The 25,937-nt window shown below is 41.4% G+C and overlaps 1 protein-coding gene across 1 annotated transcript in view; it reads left to right on the top strand.

Annotated features, from left to right (window-relative positions):
- hpcal4 (hippocalcin like 4) overlaps positions 1–25,257 on the top strand; it is a 28,914-nt gene extending 3,657 nt beyond the window's left edge. The window contains exons 2-4 of the mRNA XM_060942070.1: positions 22,801–22,973; positions 24,713–24,928; positions 25,060–25,257. Coding sequence (XP_060798053.1) covers positions 22,812–22,973; positions 24,713–24,928; positions 25,060–25,257 — 576 coding nt within the window. The 5' untranslated portion in view covers positions 22,801–22,811. The remainder of the gene's footprint in view (positions 1–22,800; positions 22,974–24,712; positions 24,929–25,059) is intronic.
- Positions 25,258–25,937: the final 680 nt, after the last annotated feature.

The following is a 25,937-nucleotide window of genomic DNA, read 5'->3' as shown; positions in this document are numbered from 1 at the left end:
CCATCAACATGGGAATAAAAGGACACACAAACCAAATGAGGGAGAAGGGTGTTGACCTTCATAAGTCAGGGAATGGTTATAAAAAATAGCTATTCATCTGAAAAATGTTCATTTCTACAGTTAGGGCAATAATTTAAAAAAAAGTGGACACCAACTGGAATTGTTACAAATTTGCCTGGAAGAGGACCCAAGTTTATTTTGCCCCCCACATATAGTGAGGAGGAGGATGGTAAGAGAGACAAAAAAATCCCTGAGGATTGCTGTTGGTGAATTACAAGAAAAAGTAAAATCTTGGGGTTTCCACGTCCCCAAAACCACCATCAGATGCCACCTCCATGCCAACAGATTATTTGGAAATTATGCCAGAAAAAAGCCTTTTCTGTCAATTAACCACAAACATACGCACCTGAAGTTTGCAAAACCGCTACTACAACTGTGACTGGAACCATGTTCTATGGTCTGCTGAAACAAAAATGGAGCTTTTTGACAATAAACACTCAAGGAGGGTTTGGCCTTAAAAGAAGAATGGCTATAACGAAAAGAACCTGATCCCAACTGTAAAATATGGTGGAGGTTCTGTGATGTTGTGGGGCTGTTTTTCCTCCAAAGGCCCTGGAAACCTTGTTTGGGTATATGGCATGATGGTCTCCATGAAATACCAGGACATTTTAAATCAAAATCTGGCTGCCTCTGCCAGGAAACTAAAACTGGGTCATCATTGGATCTTACAGCAGGACAATGATCTGAAGCATATGTTCTAATCAACACGAAAATGGATAGCTGACCACAGAATCAAGCTTTTGCATGGCCATCTCCATTCCCTGACCTGAACCCCATTGAAAACCTGTGGGGTGAGCTGAAGAAGAGACAAGACAGGATGATCTGGAGAGATTGTGTAAAGAGGAATGGTCTCCGATGCCCTGCTTTGTATCTCCAACCTTATAGAATGTTATATGAGAAGACTCAGTGTTGGTTTACTGGCAAAGGGAGGTTGTACCAAGTATTAAATGGCAATAATTGTGGCACATGTATTGTTCTCATCTCATCTTATTATCTCTAGCCGCTTTATCCTGTTCTACAGGGTCGCAGGCAAGCTGAAGCCTATCCCAGCTGACTATGGGCGAAAGGCGGGGTACACCCTGGACAAGTCGCCAGGTCATCACAGGACTGACACATAGACACAGACAACCATTCACACTCACATTCACACCTACGGTCAATTTAGAGTCACCAGTTAACCTAACCTGCATGTCTTTGGACTGTGGGGGAAACCGGAGCACCCGGAGGAAACCCACGCGGACATGGGGAGAACATGCAAACTCCGAGCAGAAAGGCCCTCGCCGGCCATGGGGCTCGAACTCGCACCTTCTTGCTGTGAGGCGACAGTGCTAACCACTATACCACCATGCCGCCCACATGTCTTGTTGTTGCAAAATAATTCTTTCTTGATGAGGGATTTGTTTTTCTGTGAAATAAATATATTTCAATTAAAGGTTGGATTTTTACCCATTTTTTATGGATGATTAATAGAGACAATGTTAAAAGGATTTATCAGAGAAGGAGTTCAAATAAAGCCTCCATACATGCTCTGGGCATGTGACCTACGAATGATCATGTGTGATTTGTGTGGCTACAAGCATAAGCAATGGACAAAATAATCACTTTCCATTAAAGAGAGGAGATGTGCATAGTATGTACTGGAACATTTGATGTGATGACTATTTAGTGTGACAGCCTTCATTAAGACACTCCTATTGCTGTGATTTATACAGAGATCACTTATTCCGTGAAAATCAATCATAATCCTTACTTACATCCTCCAGCAATGTTACTTAAAGGGGATGCGCAGAACCTTTATTTTTAAATATGTTTCTGAGTGGATAGTATCTCCATCCTTGACTCTTGTATGCTGCATCAATGGGAATAAAAATATATATATTTTTGAGAGTTAAGCTCGACCGCAAAGTTGGCATTGGAGCTGCCCCGCTGAGCCAGCCAGCCCTGAGTATGTGACGTCACAGTAGGAACTGGTTTTAAGGCTGAGGCCTTTGACAGCTATAGACCAAAGTCATATAAATAAAAATTTATGCTGAAAGTAAGAAATACCGTTACCAACTTGCTCAACTAAGACTGATTTGACTTCGTTGATTGTGGGTTGACTCTCATTAAAACAGGATGGGTGTTATAACTTATGCAACATACATGTACATGCATGCATTTTCACTGATAAAACGTAAAAGGCTAATTAAATAATCAGATGAACTGAGACAATCACATTCTGAAGCAAATTAAATAATCTTATACCGGTAACTTAAACACACAATACAAGTTGTATTGTTTACTTGCATGTAAATGCAGATAAACAATGTGTTGTTTTTGTTATTGTTTTTTTATCCAAATGAGAGTCACAGCTTACCAGGCCCGGCGCCAGGAACAGTTTACTAAGGGGGCAATTAGAAATCGCAAGGGGGCAAATATTTTTCATATAGTGTGTAGTAGTGATGGCGGTCTGACAACGTGTTTCAAACAATTAACTGCGCCAACCACAAAACCACGGCCCCGAAGGTTGCTTTAGTCCGGGAAAATCATGTGACATATTACCAGGGCAGTTGCGCTTTATCAACACCCGTGCCCACCTGTTACCCCTCCCCTCCAATTTTCTCACAGACACGCGTTACAACCGGAAAGATGCCAAACATAAAACAACACACACAAACCTACAGGCAAGTCCTTTAAATTTAAAATACATACAGATAGCTCCGCGGCATGAAAACAAAACGTCAATGCAAGTCTAAGGTACTTGGCTCGGCAGCCAAAATCATAATTTTAAAAAATCAACAGACCCCGCGGCTGCACCAGTAATAGCCTTCCTGACTCGCACCGAGTCAATCCTAACCACTTAATCCGTGATCCCAGTTTAGGCGTGTAGGGGACAAAACACTCTGAAGTGATGAATTTTCACCCCCGCTGCATGGGGGGGTGACGTCAATGACACATATTCTTACGCTATTTGCGCACAAAGCGGACCATATATGAACACATACACCGACATAAACGGAGATAAACTTAGCCTACAAAGAAAGAAAATGGATCCACAATATTGTGATTGAATTCGTTTAATTCGGTGGGGGAAAGACTACTCCCGTAAACTTGACTGCATATTACAGGATATTGCAGAGACAGTGCACTTGTAAGTGTCATAACAACCAATCAGATTTGTTCTACTGTGCCAGTTTTAGTAGTGATTTATGTGAAATGTATTTTTGTGCAATGCGCAACCACTTAATATTTCGTATTTGAAAATGCAAATTATTAATACGTCTATAATACATTATATTTTCATAAGAAAACAATCAAGTGATCTGAGTCTCCGTTGAGGGGGCGGGGCTGTAGCCACGAGGGGGCGACGCCCCCTTTCGCCCCCCCACGGCGCCGGGTCCGCAGCTTACCCGTCTGTGTTCTCGCTTCTTGAAGGCCGAGCTTGTGGCCGATTGTTTTGAAACAATCTGACTTTCAGTTGTTCGTTCAGTTCTCCATTCATTCGCTTCTTCCACGTAAGGGCGAGATATTGTTGCTGAGGCGAGCATATCCAGCGGAGAAATCAGACGGCTGGTCCACTCATTCTCCATTTTCTCCATATAGAGTACTCCACCATTACTGCTTGGCTCAGGCAATTACTAAAACCCAGGACGGGACGTCACCAGTTTTAGCAACAACCGCGGAGAGGTCACTGCCCAAGCGATGTCACGTCCCGTTCCGTCCCGGGTTTTAGCAACAACCCTCGGCTCACACTCCGGGAGAACTGGTGCAATTGAACTTACTTTCCTTTAAAAATAATAATAATAAATAAATAAATAAAATAAATATTTTCCTCTTCTTGTAGTTTTCTTTTCCTTTAATTGTTGGAACTGCACCCTCTTTCAATACGGGCTTATAGCCAACGCTTCTCAACAGATCAGAGGTCTCGTACAAGTCTTCAGTAAAATGTGCAGAGCAGAGGAGAGGCCACTTCGTAGGTGCCCAGTGTGCCTGTGAACTTCTCGCAAAACGCATCCAAATCTTTGCAGTTTGAACATTCTTGGGCCAGGAATGCAATGTAAATCCACCTTCTGTCATGTTGCTGCACCGGCCAGCAACACATCTACGTGGCATGGCGATAAATTAGCTCAAAATGGAGGATTGGAGTTGCAGTCAGCTCTGTGTTTTAGTATAGCGGAAATGGCGATGAGACTGATAGACTTCCTGCTGTAACGTCATGGACGTCAAGGTCATTCACTCAGGCCGCTACCTATATGAATCACTTTAATTGTAAAAATTACTATATTAGATTTATTGTTAACGCTTAAAACTATTCCTGTGCCATTCTTGAGGTCTCAAGGCATTTATAAGCGAAAGTGAGGCCATGGTCCTGCGTATCTGCTTTCATGACATAAGGTATATCTGGAAAACTTATCTGAACCCGAATGCTAATGGGCTAATCATAGGTTGAGCTAATATTGTAAGTTTCTGTGAATGATGAGTCTGGATTAGCATATACTGCATTTGAAAATGAGAGTGTTTCACAGACTCCCACTCAAGGGCTGGGGCTGGGGGAGGTGGACTGCTAGTTAGAGAGCATTAACTTTTTTAAAAATAAACATTTCATGATGTAGAGAAGAATCAAATGGGCGACTCTACATCAGCATCAGCCTTGTAAGGTTTTGGATTATTTTAACCAGTACATGTTGTCTCATCTCATTATTTCTAGCCGCTTTATCCTTCTACAGGGTCGCAGGCAAGCTGGAGCCTATCCCAGCTGACTACGGGCGAAAGGCGGGGTACACCCTGGACAAGTCGCCAGGTCATCACAGGGCTGACACATAGACACAGACAACCATTCACACTCACATTCACACCTACGGTCAATTTAGAGCCACCAGTTAACCTAACCTGCATGTCTTTGGACTGTGGGGGAAACCGGAGCACCCGGAGGAAACCCACACGGACACGGGGAGAACATGCAAACTACGCACAGAAAGGCCCTCGCCGGCCATGGGGCTCGAACCCAGGACCTTCTTGCTGTGAGGTGACAGCGCTAACCACTACACCACCGTGCCGCCCAGTACATGTTGTTTTAATCCATTTTCAACCCATAAAACGCCAATTTTTATAAAAATGGTAATTGATAGAGATGTTTGTTTGGCATGCTTGCAACCTGTTTTGACTGGTTTGTTTTCTACTTGTTCTCGCTAGTTTCAGTTAAATCCTTGAAACTTATTTTCACTCGCACATCTGCTCTCTGTTTTTCACAAGGCTATCCTGATCAGTAATTTTCTATCACTTGCTGAAGCTACCCTATCACATTCGGACAAATCAGCTTCCTGAAATCCCATCTTCCAATCATTTAGCTCCACCACACTCGTGAATGTAGATCTATACTTGTGGTTGTCTTTCAATAAACTGAGAAACATCTCCGAACAGCTGTGTCTGCATCGGTGAGTGTTGTTCCTGGATATCTGTGAAGCAGAATCTTCTAGGCGGCAGAGGACTATATTTCTAGATCATACTTTATCAATGCAACTTTCTTCAGTACAGATAAATCAGAACCTATTGGTAATTTGGTGGCACGGTGGTATAGTGGTTAGCACTGTCACTTCACAACAAGAAGGTTCTGGGTTCAAATCCAGTGGCTGACAGGGGCCTTTTCTGTGTGAAGTTTGCATGTTCTCTGCGTGGGTTTCCTTCGGGTGCTCTAGTTTCCCCCACAGTTCAAAAACATGCGGTTAGGTTAACATGGGGCAGCTATGGCCTGAGGTTGGGCTGAAGCGCCCTCAAGCAAGGCACCTAACCCCAACTGCTCCCTGGGCACTGTAGTGTAGCTGCCCACTGCTCTGGGTGTGTGTGTGTTCACTACTTCAGATAGGTTAAATGCAGAGGAAGCTTAAGTCTGTGCTTGAGTGTACATGTGACAAATAAAGGCTTCTTGGCTGATTTTGTCAATATTAACACTAGCATCGATGTGTTTCATCACAGTACAGTAATATCATTTAATTTACAGCTCAAAAACCACATTTATGTGTGCAGTACCTCTTTAAATGTTGATTGAATCCTAATTACATTACAGAGGCCCCAAGTCTGAGCTCTTTTTCAGAAGGGATTTTAGTCATCAGGTATAATCCACCTGTTCACTGAGATGTTATGAAATCATGGAGGTTGTGCATGCCCTCAGGTTAGTAGTTTAATATAACTGAATATGAAGCACAAGCTGTTAATATAGTCATACTTTCCTGTTTAGCTGGTTTGCTCGTCCTCCATCAGCTACCCCTTATAGTCACAAAATTTGCATTTCTCCAACATATCTGTTGTAAGTTTTCCTCATTACCCACAGACCCAAGGGTGTAGCAGGAAGCTTCAGTACCTGTTGTCACCCTTGGGGGACTGGGCTGTTGATGAAAGGATATCCTCATGAGCAGGTGAAGAATGCCTTGTTTTTTCCCCTCTGTGACTGAGATGCTGTGCAAATAAGACAAGTATGCAGTTTTGAATGACCAAAAAAGAACATAAAATAACAATGCAGTGTCAGGAAATAGGAAATATACTGTATGCAAGGCCTTTGAGACTTAAAGGGATCTCCAACACTTTATTACAGTATATCTTTCTTGAAACAGAACATTGCAATAGAAAGCGCAAATACAGTGCCCTCCATAATTATTGGCACACCTTGTAAAGATTAATGAAAAGGGTTAGAAAAAAAATCCACCTTTTGGTGAAATAGCTTTATCTCATCTCATCTCTAGCCGCTTTATCCTGTTCTCCAGGGTCGCAGGCAAGCTGGAGCCTATCCCAGCTGACTACGGGCGAAAGGCGGGGTACACCCTGGACAAGTCGCCAGGTCATCACAGGGCTGACACATAGACACAGACAACCATTCACACTCACATTCACACCTACGGTCAATTTAGAGTCACCAGTTAACCTAACCTGCATGTCTTTGGACTGTGGGGGAAACCGGAGCACCCGGAGGAAACCCACGCGGACACGGGGAGAACATGCAAACTCCACACAGAAAGGCCCTCGCCGGCCCCGGGGCTCGAACCCAGGACCTTCTTGCTGTGAGGCGACAGCGCTAACCACTACACCACCGTGCCGCCCGAAATAGCTTTATATCACAGTAAAAAAAAAAAATCGTAAAAAAACAACCTTGAATTGAAATCAGTTTATTCAGAGAAAACAAATCCCACATAAAGAAATAATTATTTTCAACAAAAAACAAATGTGTCACAATTATTGGCACCCCTGCATTTAATACTTTGTACAACCTCCCTTTGCCAGTAAAACAGCACTGAGTCTTCTCGTATAACATTTTATAAGGTTGGAGATACAGAACAGGGCATCTGAGACCATTCCTCTTTGCACAATCTCTCCAGATCATCCAGGGTCCTGGGCCCTCTCTTGTGCTCTCTCTTCTTCAGCTCACCTCACAGGTTTTCACAGGGGTTCAGGTCAGAGGACTGAGATGGCCATGGCAGAAGCTTGATTCTGTGGTCAGCTAACCATTTTTGTGTTTGAACCCAGCGGCTGGAGAGGGCCTTTCTGTGTGGAGTTTGCATGTTCTCCCTGTGCCTACGTGGGTTTCCTCCAGGTGCTCTGGTTTCCCCCATAGTCCAAAGACATGCAGTTAGGTTAATGGGGCGGCCTTGGGCTGAAGTGCCCTTGAGCAAGGTACCTAACCCCTGACTGCTCCCTGGGCGCTGCAGTGTGGCTGCCCACTGCTCTGGGTGTGTGTTCACTGCTTCAGATGGGTTAAATGCAGAGGATGAATTTCACTGTGCTTGAAGTATGCATGTGACAAATAAAGATTTCTTCTTCTTAACATCATTCAGCACATCCCTGCTTTTCCATTGTACTGCCACATGAATGTAATTTTGCCATCGAAACAACACCTGTTTCAGAGGTTCTCATTTAAAATGGTGCAGTGAGACCCGGGAAATGCCAACAAGGCAGCAACTCGGTGTGTTTTGTTTTTTTGTTTTGTTTTAGCCATAGTTATTCATTGATGAGACATCAGTGAGCCTGTTGTGGTGGTCTTACAGAAACTTGGTTTAAAAAGTGCTCCAGTCGAGTCAGTTGAAGTTATATGTTGGGTACTGGCCTACCTTATTTGAAACCAGAGAAAAAGCAACCCTTTTATTATTGTTACTATCTTGCCTCTGAGGCCTCAGTTTGTGTGTGATACCTTGATATAGACACATAGAAAAGAATGAGAATACACACACACACACACACACACACACACACACACACACACACACACACATATCTTACAGCAATTAAAAGCCATTATTATTGTTATTATTAGTCAGAATAAATATAAAAATCTATTCTTTCACCTGGATCCTTTCATGTATTATTTAGAAACCACTTTAGTGTTGTGTCTGTCGCCCCCAGGCAGTGCAGAAATGCATTTCCAGTGGATGATGATGGGTTCTGACAGTTATGGATCTGCCTCTATGCCTTTAGATAAGCACGGTTGACCTTTAGTGCTCAACAGCTGCATTATTTATGCCCACTATTGGTTGTTATGACTTATGTACCAGGAAAGAATTTAATGACTCATCTGTATTTGAGCTACATTCAAGAGAAAGTTCCCAAGGAAATTTCACATATTGGCATACTTTTGAATATACTGCATGTACCAGGCGAACACCATAGTGTGATGAGAATTAAAGGTTAGTTCTTATTATTCCATCTCATTTTACTTTCATTTTCTTAAATGACTTAAGCATGACAACATTTTTGTTAAACTTTATTGTGATCTTAATTGATGATCTACTTATGGGTAATTATGATATAAAATTACATTTGATAAAATACACATCTAGAAATTCCCTGGACCAATTTCGTTTTTTTATATGAAAATATGTCCCTTTACACACTCAACCAGAAGGATAATCTTGCACAAGGCCATCTGTCTACAGCAGAAAAAAATAAAATAACAAAATGCATCTGGAAAAATCCCAAGGGAGTCTGGAGCCAGATTCGTGACGTCACCTGCGGAAGCGGCAGCAGGCTGCGAGAGCTTGCACAGTTTCAGTGCACAGCCTGTGTAGACCAAGCGCTCCCATTTCTCTCTCATTGTCCGGTCTTTTGGAAAACGATGAGTACTAATCCAATCAAGATTGGTGTTGCTACACCCTCCTACGATACATCTGTTAACCATTTTAATAATTACGTGATAATTGAAGAAATTTGCAGAAAACCACCAGGTCGTTTTCTCATATAAACAAACCAGCGCTGATGTAGGATTCAGAGGGAGGCGTCCCGCAGGTGATGTCACGAAAATCAATGTTTCCTGGGAAATCCAAATGCCAAGTTTTTTCAGAGGCGGACCAATTCGCCTACAATGGCTTGATTTCAACTGAATTTTTCTGGTATTGCGCAAGGTAAAAAAAATTGCACAAAATGCAAAATGTGACAGATATTTGACCAAAGTTTAATATAAAATAGGAGAATTACATTGATCTTGCTCCTGAATTTACCCATGATATGCACTTTAAGCTTGGCTGATAGTCCAGTGCTGTGTCTTAATTCACATTCTTCCGTGAATACACACCTATGTAGTACAATAATGAGACTTATTTTCAGAAGGTTAATAACTCACACTAATCTTACACTGGGCCTTCTGGGCTTGGGACCAGCACTAAGTATGCACTGTCTTGTATAACCCCAGTGGCTGGGTATTTTACCTAATTTACATGTCTCTGAACTGTGGGGGAAACCAGCGCACCCAGAGGAAACCCCATGTAAACTCCACAGAGAAAGCCCCCCATGGGGGCCATGGGGTTCGAACCCAGAACCTTCTTGCTCTGAGGCAACAGTGCTAACCACTGCACCATCCACTACACTGTACACATCATTTGTACACTGTGCACACTATGTACTTACTTGCATAGTGTGTGAATTTCAGCAGGGTAGTGTTGTCTCATATCGAACATGGCAAGTTGCGCCCTTACCGGAAATGATGATCACATTTGACTATGATTGTTGCATAATTCACAAAAAAAAATCTCTCAGCTTTTTTTGCTCAACATTTAAAAATGAACACATTCTTAATTTTCCTCACTTGGTGCATAGATATTTCACGCAACATGGAAATTACATTACTGTCAGCGTCAATGACATGCCCTCCTTCGACTGGCTGAAAATAGGTTGGTGGTCCCTCCCCTTCTGTTACGTAGCCAAGATGGCGACCATTGAGGGTGAGAAGTGTGCAGAGTTGCACACTCAAGATTTTTACCAATTTGATTACACTATCTGAGTACTCATAGTGCACTGCATGTTGCCATATTTATCAGTGTGAACACACTTATGTTGAACCTTCATTTAGATGGACATTCTACTGGTTTATGTACATATAAATTACTCCATGCACACACACACACACACACACACACACACACACACACACACACACACACATTAGTATGTACTTGCTATTTACTGCATACTGAATGAATTACAATTATGCAGCAGTTCAATACAGTGGCGTAGTGATTAACACTGTCGCCTCACAGCAAGAAGGTTCTGGGTTCAAGCCCAGTGGCCGATGAGGGCCTTTCTGTGTGGGGTTTGCAAGTTCTCCCCGTGTCTGCATGGGTTTCCTCTGGGTGCTCCGGTTTCCCCCACAGTCCAGAGACATGCAGTTGGGTTAACATGGGGCAGCCATGGCCTGAGGTTGGTTTGAAGTGTCGTTGAGCAAGGCACCTAACCTACAGCTGCTCCTTTGGCGCTGTAGCATAGCTGCCCACTGCTCTGGGTATGTATGTCTGTGCTCATTGCTCACTTGTGTGTGCATGTGTGTCTTCACATGGGTTAAATGCAGTGAATTTCACTGTGTGCTTAAGTCTGTGCTTGAGTGTAAGTTGATAGATGAAGGCTTCTTGTTCAATACATAAACACTGTGGTCTGAATGCTTGTTTGTAACTTATTCCACCAGCCAGAGCTTTTAGGTTGTTTTCATGTCGGATTCTTTTAATTCCTCTTGAATTTTGAATAATACGATTACCTAAAATAAAATAGTGCAGACCAGGATTTAACATGCAAATAATTGTTAGTTTGTAGTAGGCAATTAAAAAAAAACACAGCAAGGCAGGTGTTTTTTTTTTTTCCCCACCAAATTTTACATCAAGTTTTCTCCCCAGTTTGGTCACCTGCCAATCCTCATCCACCTGCCAGCTCTCCCTTATTATAAGACCGCTACCAACTGGGAAGAGTCAAGGCTAACACATGCTTCCTCCGAGACATGTGAAGCCAACCAAACACATCTTTTCAAGCTGCTGCACCTGCTGCATCACAGGGAAATGTAAAACACTCCATGGAAAGGACTAGCTACCCTCTTTTACATCCATGAGTTCACAGATATCCATGATTGGCGAGTGTCACAGTGATTGACAGGATAGATAGCGTATGTCATCCCTAACATGTAGATATTTTGCTCCCTTGGCTCCTGGCCACTGATGGCATAGTTGACAGTGTAGCCTAAAAAGCATTAAAGCTGAAAATGTAAATGGAGAACAGTGCACCACGAGGGAACTCCATTGTTTTACTGGGGGACTTCAATGCTCACGTGGGCAATGAAAGTGAGACCTGGAGGGGTGTGATTGGGAGGAATGGCCTGCCCGATCTGAACCCGAGCAGTGTTCAATTTTTGGACTTCTGTGTCATGCACGGTTTGGCCATAACAAATACCATGTTCGAGCATAAGGGTGTCCATAAGTGCACGTGGCATGAGGACACTCTAGGCCGTAGATCGATGATTGACTTTGTAGTCGTGTCATTTTGTCTACAACCGTATGTCTTGGGCACTTGAGTGAAGACAGGAGCAGAGCTGTAGATGACTCGTCAACTACTTTTTTGAAATGCTGGTTGACTAATAAAAATTAATAGACATGTAACCCTTTACTTGTAATATGTACAGCCTAATGATGCAGTAGTAGCTAATGGTGTAGCTGTAATATTTGTAGTGACACTGATGTTATTGTACTATGTCATAGTTGATAAACAGGAGTAGTTAAGCTTGGATTGTATTACCAAAGACTTGGATACTTCAGAAGTTCCTATTTTTCTGGTAAAGATACAACAACAGCAAATTAATATGTCAGTCTAGTGTCTTTTACATCTTGGTCTGTACCAGATATTCTTTTCAAAGTTATCAGGAAGTCATTCTCCAGATTAGAGTCTATAACAGTCTCCAAATTGAGTCATCTTGATTTTTTTTCAATCATATTCAGTAACTAGCTCAGTGTTCTCCACACATGACAAAAGTGTATCTTTCTCACATTTTTCGATCTATTCTTCGCATCTCTCTGTCTCTTTCCCTGCATCCTTTGTGTGTTGGAATTAATCCACTGCAATGTCCCAGAGTCCAGAGTTCCTATCTCATTCAGCAGCTCTTTAAAAGACTGAACATACGTGGCTGGAATGTCAAAGACATCACAGAGACCAGCAGTCTGCCAGCTGTGCTCTATCAATCTATCTCACTGTGACAATAATCAGAGAAGGATGGAAGGAAAAGAGTAACAGGGATGCTGTAAAAGCTTGGTGAACTGACATACTATTTTAACACAGCTTTAAGAACCTGGAGAACTTAATACCCCTTTTCCACCAAATCAGTTCCAGGGCTGGTTCGGGGCCAGTGCTAGTGCTGGTTCACAACTCGTTCAACTTGCGAGCCAGCTGAGAACCAGTTTGCTTTTCCATAGCTCGCGGTGCTAAGGGAAGCCACATCATTACGTCGCTGTATACGTCAGTTACGTCACTGTATACGTCAGTTACGTTGCTACGTTTGCATAAACCTTGGCGCGAATATCGAAGCAAAAACAATGCGGAAGAAGCAGCAGCAGCAGCAACAACAACAATAATAATAATGGATGACTTCGCGTTTGTACAGCTGCTGCTTCTCGTCGCTTAAAAATGGCGATCTTTCGCGGTCTTGTTATTGTTGTTGGTCTTACCAACTCCTCCCCCCGCTGACGTAAGCGGTTCTTTCCTCTGGCCCAGCAGAGAGTTGGAGCTAGCCTGGAACCGGTTTTTCTGGCCCCAGAGCCAGTTCTTTGTCAGTGGAAACAGAAAACCCAGTTCCAAACTAAGCACCGGCCCTGAACCAGCCCTGGAACTGCTTTGGTGGAAAAGGGGCATTTGTGGACTGGAAGATCTCTTGTAGGATGTTCTAAGTGTTGAAGATTTATTTATCTAGCTCAGTAGTGGTTTTATACAAATATTGGAACATTCTCCAGATCTATTCATCTGTCTGGATGATATTGCAAATCAGAAGACCACCTTGAATAACTACAATGATGTATTGATGTAATTTGAGCTTTGGTCATATTAGTTCTTTGCTTTGGTTCACACTTTGTCCGAGTCCTTCAGGATACCTGGGTTTAGGTCACTTTCCAGGAAATCAATAATCTAGGCTTAACAACTGATAACTGTCACCCCTTAGAAATGGGAAAATGTAAAATGAAAGCATCATTTCTTTTTTTTCTTTGCACTGTTTTAAGTTAAACATGATTTTCCTCCCTAGCCTAGTCACACTGTGCCTGCCGTAAACTTAAGAAGACCTTAATCACATTCTCATATACTTTTCTCTATGTTGGGTTTCTATCTTATGTTTCTATTAATTTATTCAGTCATATATAAGGCCACACTTCCCTTACTAGACTAGACTGGGAGAAGTATATCTAAATTAGTGGTATAGTGTTGCCTTCTGTGCTTAAGATGTTTGTGTATGAATGAGCTAGACAATTGAGTTTCATGTCTCAGCATGACAATATTAAGATTACTGCTCTCATTATTTCAGCACAACCTCTCATAATTTCCAATAATAGAACCCAAATTTCATTGACTTAATGCATCTAATAAGAACTGAAAGCAATAGCCACCACCATTAAATTGATAAGTGGGAGCTACAAGTTTAGCCACCATTCACTTAATTAAAGAGAACAATGTGATCCTTGCTCAAGGTGATCCTATAGATGTGAAAATCTGCCTTGCTGCCTTTGTGTTTATATCCGAAACATGAAAAGCTTGTACACAGATGGCAACACCCACATTGTGGAGATATTTATGGCATTCTTCTAGTCTGGTATTGTTTTTACTCTGGTCAGTGTCATGTCCGAGCAAAACAGTGAAGTGAATAACATTGATTATCGTGTTACACTGGTGGCACCTGTCAAGGGGTGGGCTATATTAGGCACACTCAACAGCCAGTTCTCAAATTTGATGTGTTGAAAGCAAGAAAAATATGCAAGTGTAAAGATCTGACTGACTTTGACAAGGGCCAAATTGTGATGGCTAGATGACTGGGTCTGAGCATCTCCAAAACAGCAGATCTTGTGGGGTGTTTCTGGTATGCAGTGGTTAGTACCTACCAAAAGTGGTCCAACGAAGGACAACTGGTAACCAGCGATAGGGTCATGGGCATCCAAGTCTCATTGATGCACATGGGGAGCTACTGTAGCACAAATTGCTGAAAACTTTAATGCTTTGCAGCTTGCTACATATGGAGCTGCGTAGCCACAGGTTGGTCAGAGTGCCCATGCCGGTAGAGGCAGTATGATGCTCTGGGCAATGTTCTGTTGGGAAACTTTGGGTCCTGACATTCATGTGGATGTTACTTTGATGTGTAACACCTACCTAAACATCATTGCAGACCAAGTACGCTCATTCATGGCAATGGTATTCCCTAATGGCAGTGACCTCTTTCAGCAGGATAATGCATCCTGCCACACTACAAAAACTATTCAGGAATGGTTTTAAGGAACATGACAAAGATTTCAAGGTGTTGACTTGGCCTCCATATTCCCCAGATCTCAATCTGATTGAGCATCTGTGGGATATGCTGGATAAACTAGTCTGATCCATGGAGGCCCCACCTCGCTAATTGCAGGACTTAAAGGATCTGATGCTAACATCTTGGTGCCAGATTGAAAGCACACTTTCAAAGGTTTTGTGGGGTCCATGCTTCAGTGTATCAGAGCTTACTACAGTTGTTGAATAGGGCTATTTACTGCATTTTTATTATTTACTATTTATTGTTTGATAAGCTCAAACTAATTAACTTTTGATGAGGCACACCTGTTCATTGAAAAGCATTCCAGGTGATTACCTCATGAAGCTGGTTAAGATAACACCACTTGTGTGCAAAATGTCATCAAGGTGGCTACTTTGAAGAATCTAAAATATGAAACTTTTTTTTTACCATTGTTGTTTACCACATAATTCCATACATGTTCCATATGTTATTTCATAGTTCTGATGTCTTCAGTATTGTTCTACAATAGTCAGTATATTCCTAATATTAATTTGTAATACAAATAAATAAAAGATTGTGAGTTCCTCTCATTGCCCCATTTGTATATCATGTGACCTCACATCTACTGTAGTCACAACCCCTAGTTTGTGAATCCCTGGTTTAAGACATTACAGAATATCTTGCAGTAAGCATTTTACTTGTTTATATCACTTGTTTTCTTAAGTGCTATATGAGATGCACATGTTGTCTTTTAAACCAGAGCACATTAAACAATAAAGAGTTGTTTATTAGCTGCATGCTTCCATTCCATGATATTATGCTGGCCAAATGACAGTGGTAATGGTAACTGGACAATCACTCATTATCTGGGTTTCCCAAATTGATCCGCAAAAGCTGTCCTGTACCTGAATGGCACTGGTCACACTAAACAGTATCCTCAAGTACCATTTGCATCTTTTACCAAGAAAGCCAAGAGAATATTTATTTATTTATTTATTTATTTATTTATTTATTTTTCTGAAGATGCCTTCTTTCTTGAGGGTGAAGAAAGCACACTCACTTTATGGCACATCAGCTAGCTGGCTAGCTAGCTCACGCATAATGATTTGTAAAAGTGCTTCTGGTAAAATTGGCATCCCTTCATCCTTTTCATCTTCATCTTACATTCAAGTTTAAGTCGAAAGTTATATTCCTGAATAGTATCGTTTTTCATGTCCGTTGATGATGTTGCTCACACAACCATAGTCACCGTTTTATCACGTTTTACCTGGCGAACACAGACGAGCAGAGCAATACACACAGTGAAATGCCTCAGTGCTGTTGTGCAAATTATCAGCACTCTTGGGATGCTGCTTGACCAATCAAATTCGTGGACCAAAACTAACTATTGTATATTTATTTGGTAGGCAAGTTAAGAGAGTTGAGGTCCTCAAGGGCCATATCATCCATATAAACTAGCAATTACCTTCGTATTAGGGCTCTAATCTTTTTCGATAAAATATTAAACCATAGCTACATTATTTAGTCCATAATGGATACAGACATACAGTACTTGCTTTTGTACACTGTCTAAGAGGTGAAAATCTCATGAGATGAGAAAATCTGGAACCCTAAAAATTCTTCAGTTTGTCCCTCAAGGAGGTTCTATTTAGAACCCTTCAGCAGTGTTTCCTATCGGAGATGGTCCTGAGTTAAAAGGTAGGAATCCTGAACTATCCACTTTGATGATTAATTCTCTACAAACAGTTCAAGCCAAAGAGGAACGAGGGACATACCTGAAGTCAGGTCTCCTTTATATAATTCTCCCTAGCTCTTGAAAGGAGAATTGCATAAATGTTGGCAACTACCCAGGATGATAGTTGGAGATTAGAGCCAGGGATTGCAATTCTAAGAATGAAGAGAAATAAATTGATGGCATGAGCATTACAAATTACTAAGTAAAGGCAGTAAAAAATGTGTTAGAGTGATTTAGGAACAGTTTGAGTCTTTAGCCAATTTTTTAAACTTGTAATTAACAAATGTCTTCCTGAAAGGTGGCACTGATTTAAAAATTGTAAACGAAAAATAACCCCTGCAAAACATGCCAGTGTTGGCTTTCTCAAAAATAATTGATGAACATCTTTCTCGAACACTCAACAGTTGAGTGCAGAATGATTCTCAGAGGGCTGTGAGGAGACTTTCTTGAATCACAGTGTTGCCAGGTCTGTTTTGGCATCGTTTTCATTCAGTTCTGTAATGCTGCTTGTGTCACCAACTTATTTTCTCATCCTTAGGATGCCTACTCCCTGGATCTGTTCCCTGACTAGCTATGATTATCCTGTGTCAGTTGGTAACATTCAGAAAGGATTACATAAAAGAGGCCTGACATCAGAGACCTCCTTTATCCTCTTCTGTGTTAGCAGGATTTCTTTTTGTAATTTCTACATTTAAATTCTGCCTTGTTAAAATTTAATGCATGGTGATCCTTTTATACACTGATCAGTCATAACATTGTGACCACTGACAGGTGAAGTGAATAACATTGATTATTTCATTACAGTGGCATCTGTCAGTGGGTGGGATATATTAGGCAGCAAGAGAACAGTCAGTTCTTGAAGTTGATGTGCTGGAAGCAGGAAAAATGGGCAAGCGTAAGAATCTGAGCTACTTTGACAAGGGCCAAATTGTGATGGCTAGATGACTGGGTCTGAGCATCTCCAAAATGGCACATCTTGTGGGGTGTTCTTGGTATGCAGTTGTTAGTACCTACCAAAAGTGGTCCAAGGAAGGACAACTGGTGACCAGTGATAAGGTCATGGGTGCCTAAGGTGCACTGATGCACATGGGGAGCTACTGTAGCACAAATTGCTGAAAACCTTAATGCTTTGCAGTTTGCTACATATGGGGCTGCGTAGCCACAGACTGGTCAGAGTGCCCATGCCTGATCAAGGCAGTATGATGCTCTGGGCAATGTTCTGCTAGGAAACTTTGGATCCTGGCATTCATGTGGATGTTACTTTGATGTGTACCACCTACCTAAACATTGTTGCAGACCAAGTACGCTCATTCATGGCAATGGTATTCCCTAATGGCAGCGGCCTTTTTCAGCAGGATAATGCGCCCTGTCACACTACAACAATTATTCAGGAATGGCTTGAAGAACATGACAAAGAATTCAAGGTGTTGACTTGGCCTCCAGATTCTCGAGCGCTCAATCTGATTGTGAACCAGCGACAGGGTCATAGGTGTCGAAGGCTCATTTATTCGCACGGAGCACGAAGGCTAGGCCATATGGTCCAATCCCACAGAAGAGCTACTGTAACATAAACTGCTGAAAAAGTTAATGCTGGCTAAAATAGAAAATTCCTGCTTTGTGTAGTGATGTAGGCAACCATATGATCTCTAGACCAAGATTGGTATCAGAAAAGACAACTTTTTTACATTTCATATTTTAATTTTTTTTCTATTTGAAGTATAACACCAACTTAATATCCCGTAAGGCCTTTGATGCAAAGTAGAGCTTGTAGTGGTACACAGTGTGCTTGGTGCTTGTACCTAGTCCTTATCAATAAGGTCTGCTGCTCCTTCAGGGTGGATGAACTTTAGTCAAGTGGTCTGATTACTATCCCTTTATAGCAGCACTTTAATTGTAATTACACCCTTGCAAGTGGGTTCTTTAACTAACTATAATGTACCATTGTAATAGACTTCAGCAGATGTTGATTAGATACACAATAAAAAAATATAGCCCTGCTCACAGTATGGGCAAGTAGCAAGTTAAGTTTGGGAACCCCAAACATTTTCACTGAGACCTCTTCTGGCTGTGCTGATGAAAGTTAATGTGCTTGATGGAGGTCAGGGGTGGTTTTCCCGAAAGCCTCTTAACGCTAAGAGCATCTTAACTAGGAGAGAGAGCATTCATTGTGCTGCTTACTCTACCATTTAAAGATGATCTGTACTACGATGCTTTTGGGAAACAGGCCAGTTCAGCATTAAGTAGAGTGAAACAGAGTGTCTTTCTCTGGTCTTTGTGTTTTGTCTCTTTTGTAGCCCATAATGCCCTGGATAATTAGCTGATGAATTTAATCAGATGTGCAAATAAGGTAGAATGCTATTCCACAGTTATGTCACCCATCATGTCTGGATTCTGACATGCAAGACCCTGCATTAAATCAATTCTTCGATGAAACGTAAGCTCTTGTCAGCTAATCATTGACTGTGATCACCTTGACTGGAATTGACCCAGTTTTGGTGTCTCAACCATACAAACCACATGGCAAGAGGACATACAGATAATTTATCTTTATTAACAATTAAGGTGGTATTTTCTTCCATGGTGTTGGGGAAAAAGAGTACACATTGTCACAATTCTGTAATTTTCTATATAAAGATATAAAACATACAATCCTCATTTGATCCTAAAACGTAAATAATTCTATCATTATGTAAGACAGAGCAGTTGACAGATTATATTATGTTAGTATTTGTTAAGCAACACATCGATTTTCAGAAGTGTGTAAAATTACACACCATAATGGTTTCTGTAGCAATTAATAAGGTGATTTACATTCAGGGTGGCACGGTGGTGTAGTGGTTAGCGCTGTCGCCTCACAGCAAGAAGGTCTGGGTTCGAGCCCCGTGGCCGGCGAGGGCCTTTCTGTGCGGAGTTTGCATGTTCTCCCCGTGTCCGCGTGGGTTTCCTCCGGGTGCTCCGGTTTCCCCCACAGTCCAAAGACATGCAGGTTAGGTTAACTGGTGACTCTAAATTGACCGTAGGTGTGAATGTGAGTGTGAATGGTTGTCTGTGATGGTGTTTACATTAGATCGTATCAGCGGATCATCAGATTAACGTTTTTAAAACGATTCGCGTGCACACAGCAACGCCAATACACGATTCGCGTGCACACAGCAACGCCAATACACGGATACGCTAATCACATGACTAATTAGATGGCACGTAAGTTGAAATGTGTAAATGTGTAATGTGTAAATTCCTCCTCAGCGGCTCGGTTCCGCAGGCATCCTGCGCTCCAAATCACTCCGCCCTGAACAGCGAGTGCCCTCTGGAGGGTGCGCACTCCGGCCCTGCGCAGCTCATAGAGCGCGCGAGTGAAGCGCACGAGCAGTGATTCGGGACTGAGCCGCTGTGTGTGTGATCCCAGTGCATATCGGGCATGCGTAAGTCACTCACCACTTGCAAGTGGGAGGATGGCAAGCCTAAAGACAATCATAACTACACAATGGGCAGTATTTGCATCTTACCATGAACAACATTAAGAATGACAAAGCATAGCATTATATTCATGACCAATGCCAGCGAATCAGGAAGGTGGATGTCACAGTGACGTTGTCCAATGACGACGTCAGCTAGAGCTCAGCACAGCATATCCTCGTTCCTCAATGTTTACACAGCACCGGATCAGATACGTACTGGGTTGAATACGTGGGCCCTGGCGGATTCAAATTGTTCCGCCTGTGGAGTCGTTTCCCGGCGTTTTAATGTGCACGGACAGTGCATCCGCGACGAAAACGAGACGGATACGGTCTAATGTAAACACCACCTGTGTCTATGTGTCAGCCCTGTGATGACTTGGCGACTTGTCCAGGGTGTACCCCACCTTTCGCCCGTAGTCAGCTGGGATAGGCTCCAGCTTGCCTGTGACCCTGTAGAAGGATAAAGCGGCTAGAGATAATGAGATGAGATGAGATGAGATTTACATTCAGGAGTGGATTAACTGATGAGGATGCATGGGCATCTCTATAAAAGTAGAATGTTTAAAGGTTTTGGTTGTATGGAACATTCAAGTTTGTCACCAGGCCAAAAAGAAAAGACATCAGCAAATAGCTCAGAGAAGCAATTGTTGCTGCTTATCAGTCTGGAAAGGCCATTGTCAAACAACTTGAAATCTGTAATTATACAGTAATAAGTTTTATTAAGAAATGGCGAATATTCAAAACAGTTGCCAATCTTTACAGGAGTGATCATACCATTAAATTCACCATAAGCTCAATGTTTGATGGTCAGAGAATGTTAAATTTTAAATTATATAACTCTCAAAAGAAAATAGACTAAACATGTCATTATGAGGTTAGCCAGGTAGAAATCTCTGTTTTTCAAATACAACATGCTACGTTAGCAAAGTTACACCTGTGTAAATAACATTTCTGGAGCTATACATAAGCAAGTACCATCAACTTCAATTAAATAAATTAATGTTATAAAAAAACAGTAGACAAAAAATTACTCCAATACCATACATCCATTATCTATACTGTTTATCCATCAGGGTTGAGGGAAGCTGGAAGCAATTCCAGCTGTCTTCAGGTGAGAGGTCACCAATTGATTGGAAGACCAACACAGAGACAAACAACTCACATTCAAACCTATTGGGCAATTTAGAGTAGCCAGTTGGACTATGAAGGAAACTAGACAGAATACACAGAGTAAACCCATGCAAGCAAGCATGCAAACTCTGCACAGAAAGTCAATTGGAAGCTCAACGCTTGAACCCAGAAACTTCTTGCTGTGAGGTGACAGTGCTAACCACTGCACCACTGTGCTGTCTACAATACAATACAATACAATACAATACAATAGGTGGTTAATGATTAATTGGGGCGGCACAGTGGTGTAGTTGTTAGCACTGTTGCCTCACAGCCAGAAGGTTCTGGGTTCAAGCCCAGTGGCTCACAAGGGCCTTTATGTGTGTAGTTTGCATGTTCTCCCCGTGTCTGTGTGGGTTTCCTCCGGGTGCTCCGGTTTTCCCCAAAGACATGCAGGTTAGGGTAATTGGTGGCTCTAATTGACCGTAGGTCAATGGTTGAATGGTTGTTTGTCTCTATGTGTCAGCCCTGTGATGACTTGGCAACTTGTCCAGGGTGTGCCCCACCTCTCACCCATAGTCAGCTGGGATAGGCTCCAGCTTGCCCGTGACCTTGCACAGGATAAGCGGTTATGGATAATAGATGAATGGATGATTAATTGGGTGTACTTATTTTTGGCCTGACCACAAATGCATATATTGTGCATGATATCATGTATCGTGGTCCTATAAACATGTAGTATGTGTAATGTAATTATGGTTGACATTATGGCTCCTGCGTATTGTTTGTGATTTTGTGAGGTCTGTGATGAAGAGCTGAACCAATGGTTAGCATATACTACCAAAATGTACTCAAGTTCTTCTTTAAATGCATTTAAAATGAACATGAATAATTTCAATAATGAAGCCTATGCCATTCGTTTAAAGTTCATTAACTGCTCAGATGTTCAATTAACGCTTCCTGTTTAAAGCCAGCGAATGGGTGCGATGCCTAGAGGAGCAGAAATTACCTGAGAGTTCCAAAAAAGGTCAAAGAAAGAGGGAGCAGAATAGAGCAAGTGGTGGTGAAAGAATGGGGATGGAGATGAATGCTTACCTCTGATTAGTCATCATGATCAAACATAAATGGCCTCCTGTCATAAGGAGAGAAATGTGCTGTGGGCGACTGGGCTCCAACAGCTATGGTGCATAACCACTGATGCATTTAGCCATTATAGCTCCTCGTCAAGTATTTAGACCTGTTAAATATTTAATCAACTTTAATAAGCTAAGAGTCCAGGTAATGACTCATTACAGTGGCACCCCATTTTTCATATGTACCCAAAAAACCATTTATAAAGCTCATCGAAATGTGGGCTTGCCAAATATATCTCAGGCTCCTAGGTGGGCAGATACTGTAGGTGGCATATTGTAAAGCATAATGTTAGTACCAGGTTGAAAAGAGACACGTTTATAAGATCAGAGTCTAAAGGATCAGAAAGGCTTGAGGCAACGCTAATCTAAATTATATTAGATTATTAGAATTTCACCAGACACTTCTGAAGGCATTTTTTTGCATGACCTAAATGTGTCAAGTAAATTTAAAGGAAGAAGAACAATGGTTATCAACTACCGTAACTTATAGAAGTTCAAAATGTTGTGACCTTGCTGTTGTAATAACCACACAGGTATTAATAGCCATCATTACTTCTCTATTTTTGTCCACAGACAGGCTAAACATGGGGAAACACAACAGCAAGCTTGCTCCAGAGGTTCTGGATGACCTGACCAAGAATACAGAGTTCAACGAGGCAGAGTTGAAGCAGTGGTATAAAGGCTTCTTGAAAGACTGTCCCTCTGGCATCCTTAATTTGGAGGAGTTCCAGCAGCTTTATGTCAAGGTAAGTCCATTTACACAAACAGCTCCAGGAAACTAGGACTGTGTTCTTCCCCATTGATTATGATTCTATTACCAAAGGTTTCAGCTGTATGGTTTTACAGATGCTTTCACTCTATTCACTGTTACCATGGTCTCTCAACTTGGTGTTAGAGGGGCCAGCTCACCCTTCCCACAATCCAATTTGCTCTTTTTGTTTACAAGGTGACCACTGCGTTTTGAAAGCACATGGTGCTACTCTGTTAGTTCTTTGTGTAGAAAAACCTCCATACATTCACTGTTAGTGATCCCTCGGAACCCATTTAGAACTTTTTCTTAATCTCTGTGCCATATGTGAAAGCTTTGAGCACAATTTGCCTTATCTTTTTTTTTCATTCGCAGCCACCCATGAAACAGCTAAGCCTGGGTCTGTTCCCAATGGAATAACCATACAAAAATTGAATTGATTGGTCGAAAAAGTTTAAAATATGCGTAGCTACTTTGATAAAATCTACAAATCTTCAATTTTACATTACAATTTAAGATATATGGCCTATAGTAGAGGACCTGAGTTAGATATGTATGCACATAGTTTAGGAGAGGATAACTCAACTGTTATAAGCTAATTTGAACCTAAGGAACAAGTTGGGATGTGTGCCAAAATCACTACCCAGGGCTAACAGGCCGAAAATTACCAGTCCAAGATGGCTGCCGGTAGCCATATTGAAAATATAAATTTTTGAACCACTCACCACAGAAGTATGTGCAATACCTCATTTTATGGGTTTTTGGATATGGGGAATCCATTAGTGACATCATTTTCATGATTGAAGGAAAAAGGAACAAGCTATGGTCAAGGGCAAGGTAAAAAAAAAAAAACACCAAAAATTGGCCAAAATTGCAGTTTCACAGAAAACATGAGAAAAACAGAATAACTCTACCTCAAACATGAAATCATGGAATTGGGAGATGTATGCACATAATTTAGGAGAGTATAAGAAAGCAAGCATTTCATTAATATTAAGAAATTGTATTTTCAATTGTACTGTTATGATCAATGGAATGTTAACTTAAAGTGAAAAATACAAAACAAAACTTATTACTTTAGTAGGCAGCAATATCTTGAGAGCCTAAATGTTTAACAGCCAACAATACAACTTTTAACATCACGTTATTACTATTTATGCGTCACATAAACCAGGGTCAGGAACATGAAGAGTAACACATTAATAATACCGTAATACTGGAGGCCATCTTGGATTGGTAATTTTCAGGCTGTTCATCTCGGATAGCGATTTTGGCACACATCCTGAGTTATTCCTTGGGGTCAAATTAGCCTATAACAGTTGAGTTATCCTCTCCTAAATGATGTGCATACATGTCTAAGCCAGGCCCTAGACTACTAGGATGTCACCAAATTAATGTGGATTGTTTGTGAAATATTATGAGCATCGAAAATGGCAACTCACTACTTGTTGCAGAGGATTCTGGGAAGGTCGAGCCGGCACCTTTAAATTAACTAGAATTACTGTAGATCCCTAAGTTCCATTGGTTGCTATTTAGGTTATTTTTTCAAATTTGCAATTTAAAAACACCATTTAAAACACACGTCAAAAGATAAGTTAAAAAAATTACCATAAATCTGCTTTGTTCAAGTAGACTTTTAATTCTAAACTCACCTAAGAGGCTGTTTTTTCCAGACCATTATATGCCAGGTAATATTTCATCCAAAGTGTCTCATAGTGATATTGTTGTATGTTATAGTTTTTCCCCTATGGCGACGCGTCCAAATTTGCTCAGCATGCCTTTCGCACCTTTGACAAAAATGGTGATGGCACAATTGACTTCAGGGAGTTCATCTGTGCCCTGTCCATCACCTCTCGAGGTAGCTTTGAGCAGAAACTCAACTGGGCCTTCAATATGTATGATTTGGATGGAGATGGCAAGATTACACGCATGGAGATGCTTGAAATTATAGAGGTAAGACCTTTACTATACGCTTTGGCATGATGAAGATAGCTCATTAGCATTTTATTTTGTAAGGGCTAATTATGCTCGAACCTAATTTGTCTTAATTTTATCCTTCCCACCTTTGTTTTTATGTCCCTCAGGCAATTTATAAAATGGTTGGCACAGTGATTATGATGCGCATGAACGAAGATGGCTTGACACCTCAGCAGCGTGTGGACAAGATCTTCAGCAAGATGGACAAAGACCATAATGATGAGATCACACTGGAGGAGTTCAAAGAGGCAGCCAAAAGCGATCCTTCCATTGTCCTCCTACTGCAATGTGACATGCAGAAATAAGGAAGAAGAGGAGAGAGAGGGTGAGAAAGGGTGGGAGGGGAGGTATAGAACAGGAGGTGTGAAGCAACATGTACAGACATTTAGACAGAAGTAGATTAGCAAGAGTAGAATTATATCACTATGTACATACAGTAGAATGAAGTAGGATGTGAGAGTAAACAGGTTTTGGGACAGTTTAGGGAATAAGTGAGGAGTGATGAAAGCCTACATCTTTGCTTATGTGGTGAACCGCACTGTTTGCCAGGCAATTGCAACATGCCTTTGTGGCTTTCAGGCCCAAATCTAAAAAATTCAAATATTGAAGAATCTACATCACTTCAAAAGGCCATTTTAATATGTAATACTCCTGATCCTTGGAATGTTGATATACTGTAGAATCCATGAAGATTTATGGAACATTTCTGCAAAACTGGGGCAGCTCGATATTCTTAAGTTTTTTTTGTCTCCTATAAATTTTGTCTCAATGTCAAACAGCCAGTATGCTTCTCGAACCAGTGAACAAAATTTCCTTAATCCTTCCATAGATAAAGGACCATATTCAGAGTTGAGTTACATGCACATAGTGAGGAACTAATACCAAAATTGCACACATTGGTATTCACGACTCAAACATAACTACAGACTTGCACACTATACTGACAGGTGTGTGGGAGCTGTGTGCACAGGATGGACGTGGCCAA

The sequence above is a fragment of the Neoarius graeffei genome, chromosome 16 (genome assembly GCF_027579695.1).
Source record: "Neoarius graeffei isolate fNeoGra1 chromosome 16, fNeoGra1.pri, whole genome shotgun sequence".
Taxonomy (NCBI): Eukaryota; Metazoa; Chordata; class Actinopteri; order Siluriformes; family Ariidae; genus Neoarius; species Neoarius graeffei.
The sequence above is the reverse complement of the archived record's forward strand: the minus strand, read 5'-3'. Positions and strand labels throughout refer to the sequence as shown.